Source organism: Peromyscus maniculatus, chromosome 1 (assembly GCF_049852395.1).
Source record: "Peromyscus maniculatus bairdii isolate BWxNUB_F1_BW_parent chromosome 1, HU_Pman_BW_mat_3.1, whole genome shotgun sequence".
NCBI classification, from domain to species: Eukaryota; Metazoa; Chordata; class Mammalia; order Rodentia; family Cricetidae; genus Peromyscus; species Peromyscus maniculatus.
This window is the reverse complement of record NC_134852.1, coordinates 112,550,537-112,557,043: the sequence shown is the minus strand read 5'-3', so window position 1 is coordinate 112,557,043 and position 6,507 is coordinate 112,550,537. Positions and strand designations below refer to the sequence as shown.

The 6,507-nt window shown below is 41.1% G+C and overlaps 1 protein-coding gene across 1 annotated transcript; it reads left to right on the top strand.

Annotated features, from left to right (window-relative positions):
- Positions 1–1,060: 1,060 nt before the first annotated feature.
- LOC102907430 (T-cell ecto-ADP-ribosyltransferase 2-like) lies at positions 1,061–4,298 on the top strand. Its single transcript, XM_042270327.2, has 3 exons — positions 1,061–1,128; positions 1,568–2,300; positions 3,911–4,298. Exons 1-3 carry the CDS (start codon positions 1,078–1,080, stop codon positions 3,973–3,975), a joined length of 849 nt encoding a protein of 282 aa, XP_042126261.2. The 5' UTR covers positions 1,061–1,077; the 3' UTR covers positions 3,976–4,298.
- The last annotated feature ends 2,209 nt before the right edge of the window (positions 4,299–6,507 follow it).

Sequence of the window (6,507 nt, the reverse complement as noted above, 5' to 3'; positions counted from 1 at the left end):
GGCACTGTACACAATTTTCATAAAGACAGGGTCTTTCACAGGCCTGAGACTCACCAAGCAGGCTGGTCTGGCTGTCCAGTGAGTCTTAAGAATCTCAAGTACCCTTCTCTCTCAACCTCGTGGTGCTGGAATACAAGTGCATGTCATCATACTTACTTATCCCCGTGGATTCTTAGGATGAAACTCAGGTCTATTTTTGCAAGTCAAGTCCTTTACACCCTAATCTTTCTCCTCTGTTTGTGTTTATTACTATCACAAAATGCTTGATGATGGAAAGTTTATAAAGCAAAGGTGCTTACTCTGTTCACAGTCTAATAGCTGGAAAGTCTAAATATGAACGTGCTAAATGTTTAGGGATTTCCTAGAAGAATGACAATATTCTCTATCACACTATCAGAGAATCCATTGCCATGTGCAAAAGGGAACACATGGCAAGAGAGGAAGCCAGAGAGGTTCTGGGCCAGACTTGCTCTTGCAGGAACTGTGTAGGATCCCACAAAACTGAATGATCTCTTCTAAGGGTGATGTCCTCCAGGACCTGGTCACTTCCCAGTAGACCTCACCTCTTAAAGGTTTCCCCATCTTTATATGGCCACACTGGGGATTTTTGTAGGACAAACAAACCCAAATCATAGAACATAGAAAATACTGAGAGCAATAAAAGACATTCAAAAGTAACTAGCTGAGTGTGGGCCACAAGTTAATCTAATATGGAGAATACAAGTATGTGTGTGAGTAAAACATCAGGGCCTAAGACAGATCTGTCAAACTGTGGCCTCTTTCTCCCTGGCAGTCTACACGCTACATACCTCTGTGTGCTACCAGGATTGATTGATTGTAGCTCCTTACTGGGGAGAGAGGATATGAGTTGCCTCATCTCTGGTAAGGGATCTAAGAAGAGCTGTTCACAGAGTGTTGGTAAGCCTTTGTGGGAGCAGTGTGAGCAGGAGCCTGGACTTCTAGATATGAAATAAAGATTACTGATCCAGAGCTGATCCATCAACAGACTGTTATAATACTGTGTGTACCCCTCTTCCATTGTCTTGTATTTCCTTGCAGTTGTGTTTGAACTTGAAGATGACATCAAAAGTTCATGTGTTCCTCCTGACATGGTTGTTAACCCAGCAGGTAAGATTCTCAACCCATGCTCTGTTGGTCCTGCTTTCCCACATCTTTGTGATATTACAATTTCCAGGGTTGAGTATAATAGAGCCATGAATCTTGAAGTAGTGTACATATAATATCAGTAGGGGGAAGGTTGTATGATTATGAGCAATGTACACTGGTATATGAATGTTAAAATGTCATGATAGGCCTGTTATTTTGTATGCTGATTAAAAATTTGATTGAATAAAGGAGAAAACTCTAGTATCCATAAACACAAAGAATCAGACACCTCAGCCTTGCCTTTCTTCACCCCGTATAACATAATGAGATCGTGTCCATGCATGTGCCATGTGTGAGGATGTAATATGTGACATCTCATGCTGTCGGCTCCAGACAGCACCCAGCGTATTTTAGTAACTTAGCAAACTTGGTGAGTAAATAGAACCCACTTCTCTTTCAGGTGACAGGCCTGACTGAGCGTTCCGACCTGGACATGGCTCCCAATGCATTTGATGATCAGTATGAGGGCTGTGTTGAAGACATGGAGAGAAAAGCACCCCAGCTCTTACAAGAAGACTTCAACATGAATGGGAAATTAAAAAGTTTGTGGAAAGAGGCAGAGGTAGAATGGAAAAAGAAAAAAAAGACAGTGAAGTATCCCAAAGGTTTCAATGACTACCACGGAACAGCTGTAGTGGCTTACACTAATCACAGCGTCACAAATTTTCACACAGCTGTTAGAGAATTCAAGAAAAATCCTGGTAACTTTCATTACAAGGCCTTCCATTACTACTTAACAAGAGCTCTTCAGCTTCTGAGAAACCAAAACCGTAGTTGTTACAAAGTTTACAGAGGCAGCAAGAACAAGTTTCATTACAGTGGGAATCGCTTTGTGCGGTTTGGGCATTTCGGTTCCTCATCTTTCAACAAAAAAGTAGCTGAAGGCTTTGGTGGTACTACTGGGACACTCTTTACCATCAAAACCTGCTTGGGGGTTAACATAAGTGGTTTTTCCTACCGACCTGAACAAAAGGAGGTGTTAATTCCAGTATATGAAGTATATGAGAATGTCTCCGTAAATGCAAGTAGCAAGGAGAGTGACGAAATTCTTCTGCCCTCCCCCACAAGAGGGGAGAGCTACTACAATTGCTTCTACAGCGGTTCTACCAACAAGAGTCATTTCAGCAGCTCAGGTGAGTCTGGGTCTGTGTTAGAGGTGGAGCTGGTGGGGACATCATGAAATGGAGGAGGGGTGCTCCCTATCAGAAGACACCTGGTAGACCATGTACATGGGGAGAGTGCCTAGAATGATGAGGGGTAGCTTTGGTAAAGCCAAGGAGCACACACCTCAGTGCAGGTGTATAAGAAATGACTGAACATAGTGAGGGACTTCAGGAAAATGCTATTACAAGGCCCAGCCCTATAAGGAGTGAGAAGTTCCATCAGGGGTTATTTATCCTTTCAAACCAAATCTTCCATGTGTTTGGAGGTCTCTGAGCCTGTATACCCATCATTCCTTGTGGCCTGGGTTCTCTCTTCATCATTTCACCACATGTCTCATTCTATGCAAGCAAAGACATCATCAATTTTAGTTTGGTGAATACCTTTCAAGACAAGGTGGTTATGTTTCAAGTATCACTTATTATAGTAATCCTTCCATAATACTTTCAGAAAAAATTACTGTATCATGTTCTCTGTCATAGGTTTGGAATCAGACTACCTGGCAATCTGGTTCAAACATCGCTAGCTCTATGACTCTTGTCAAGTTATCAGATATCCATGCATCTGTTTCCTCATTTGAATGATATAGACCCAAATGATAAATATTCTAGCAGTATTAGTTGAGAATTAAGAGAGAGACATTCAAGACATATGACTAAGAATATAGATATCATTGCACAAATGGTTTTTATTTGAACATATGAAGAACCATGTACACATTTCCTATATCTGATCTGAACTCATAATGGTGTGGGTCTCGACATTCACAGGAAAATCACTTGCTCACACTCTAGAGACCTTGTCTCCTGTGCCCGCCACTCAGGATCTTCACAGTGTCTGAATTACTTAATTACAACCAGGCCCCACTAAATGTTATCCTAGGAATTTCAGTTTGACTGAGAGGCCAGGGAGAACCTGAAATGAGCTACAGTTAAACTACTGAGTACAGAGCAATCTTAGATCTAATTAGCTCTAACACTTTGGGTTTCTTTGGAGTAGGAAGTGGAACTACAGAAGTGATCACAGGGGCTTCATGCATTTGCATAGAGGAATTTGGAATTAATATCAAGCCCAAGGAAACCATGACCCCTACCCAGATCCACAATTCAGTCAGAAAGATGCTGCCATTCTGGGGCAAATGGTTGCTGTCTAGTGCAGGAAGGCTGAGAGCCACTGGTAGGTTCTGGTTCACACCAGCTGGCATAGAAGGAATACACATTGCTGCAACAATGGACTTTCAGAAGGTTCAGACCCAGAAACCTCTTCTTGGGTGAAGAAGGAAAATTCTGTTGGGCTCCCTAGACAGCTAGGAAGACTCTGAATAGGAAAGTCTTTTATCCCCAGTCAGTGTCTTAGAGCACAGGAACCTGGAAGTGGTGGGGATCCATCAGTTTGCTCACCTCCTGGCAATTGAGTACTTTAAGAATCCTGAGGTAGCCAGAAGAGTCTTGCCAGGCATGCTGGCCCCCTAGAGCCTACTCTCTTGGGTTTTGATCTGGGTGCAAAGTTCTGAATGTTTAGGGGAGCGATCCCTGTCTTGAGATTTCTCAAGTGAAACCTTCCTTTCTCCTCCCATCTACAGCAACCCTGCTGCTTGTGGTGCTACCTGGTCTCCTGGTGCAGCTGCTGCCTCTTGCTGAGCTGTAGCCCTCTCCTGCCTGCAGTTCATGGGTCTGAGTGTTGAAGGGAGGCCCAGGGGCAAGAACTTGGCTGGTTCTCTAATGTCTATGGTAGAATGAAGGGTGCGATCATTTTGGGGTATATCTTTAGCATTCACGACTTCCATAGACACCCAACGAAACTGCTGGGTCTGTGGGTGAAATTTTATGCTCTGACTTCAAATTTACTACCCTTTGACACTTTGCTATGACCAAAAGCAGTGTTTGTCTGCATGGTCATCAGTAAGAGTTTTAATGCATGTATTATATGATGAATGTTACAATCTAGGAAATAAACCATTTATAACCAGATTTCTATGACTAGGTATTTCTTTTCTTTTTCTTTCTTTCTTTCTTTCTTCCTTCCTTCCTTCCTTCCTTCCTTCCTTCCTTCCTTCCTTCCTTCCTTCCTTCCTTCCTTTCTTTCTTTCTTTCTTTTTTTTTTTTGACAGGGTTTCTCTGTGTAGCTTTGCGCCTTTCCTGGATCTCACTTGGTAGCCCAGGCTGGCCTCGAACTCACAGAGATCTGCCTGGCTCTGCCTCCCGAGTGCTGGGATTAAAGGTGTGCACCACCACCGCCCGGCATGACTAGGTATTTCTATAGGTTGAATTGTTTGCTTGAGAACCTCTCCTAAGGCGTGTGTATCTGGAGCTTTCTCCGGTTCTGCCCAGCCCCACAGACCCCACAGCCACTTATAAAACAATCACTCAGAAGCTTATATTAATTAAAACTGCTCAGCCATTAGCTCAGGTCTACCACTGACTAGCTTCTACACTTAAACTCAGACTATTTCTGTTAATCCGTATGTCGCCACATTTTCTGTAGCTTTACCTGTGTGCCATTACATGCTGCTCCTTGGACGGTTGGCTGTCATCTCCTGACTCAGCCTTCCTGTTCCCAGAATTCTCCTTGTCTGTTTATCCCACCTATACTTCCTGCCTGGCTACTCGAATGGCCAATCAACTTTTTATTTATCAACCAATCAGGGCAACATATTTGCAGCATACAGAACATCTCACAGTACCTCCTTTTTCTGTCTAATCAAAAAGGAAGGGCTTAACTTTAACATAGTAAAATTACATATAATAAACAGTTATCAAGCAAGAATTACAGTTACAATATCTAGTCTATTTGTATTTTTTAAAATTAAAAAAATATTTTGTCTACCCTATGTTTGTGAGTCAAAATTTTATATCTTATCTCTTATTATAACCAGAGAAAACCATAACTATAATTATCTAGTCTTCAACTACATCAAAGACCTCAGAAGGATATGATATTACTTGAGTAACAAGAAGTGTATTGTAAGCAACTTCCAAAATCTAGAGTGCCAGAGATAGCTGGCTGCCTAGACACTCACCAAAAGTTCTTCTGCATTGTTGGGGCATCCATTTTCAGCCCATAGGCCTAGAGTCTCTCATTCACTTCTCTCTGTGTCCTGTAAAGTGTCTGACTCTTTCTTCTGTAAAGCAGGAACCTGAAGGACCATTTTGCCTTGCATAGTTCAGTGGTCATCTTCCTTGGGTCCTGCATGTCCAGTCGATACAATGTGTCGTCAAGCAGTCCAGGCAAGAACAGTTTCTTGCTCAAATGGCTATTTTTGCCAAGAAGAAGATAAACTTCATATAGAGTGTCTTTGACACCCACCTTTATTTTGAAGTAAATTGGTGCTGCCAGGATCAGATGTGTTTCAATGTCCAGAAAGTCTACAGTTTTAAAACATTTTAAATGCCATATTATATAGGTCTTTGAAGTGTTTGAAGAGTACCTACCTAATTGAAATATATCTATGTATATCAAGAAAACTTAACCTGACTAAAATTTTGACTACCATAGGAGACTAATTATTAATCTGTATTTCTTAATGATCCATTACAATTTAAATGAGTTACATAAACATAATACTTCAAATAAGAGTAGAAATACATACAGTGTAACAAAATTAACTTTAAGTTTGTATCAATAAACTAAAATCTATGGAAATGTCAAACACTTTTAAAGAAGTTGTTGGTTGCTCTTAGGTTCATTAATCTGCCCTTCTATCTTATCATATCTACATTCTACATTGCTATACCATATCCCCCTTTCTTCTTTTAGAAAGAGATTGACTATGACCAACAACAATTTGTAACCAACAAGCTAAACAAAGACAAATATCCATAATCCATTTTTTGGGGAATGTGTGTGTAGTTTTCTAGGCTACTTCCTGCTGATAGGGGGTGCTGTAGTCTAATGGGGATCCTGAGAAAATTCGAGATAATAGTCAAGTTCTGGTTGATAGGTACCATCTATTAAGGTTCATGAGGTCTGGCTTGATCAAATCTGTTCCATCTTAACCTGGAACAAATTCATAGTCCCTTGGTTCCTGTGGAAACAAAAGCAGAGCCTCCTTTCCAAAGGAACATATCCTTAGATCCAAATTTTGAAGTCAAAATACCTCTAAAATATACATATTGGTTTAACTGAGCAGCCTTTACAATCAAATGTCTTTCTGCAGTTAAAAATATCAAAGACAACACA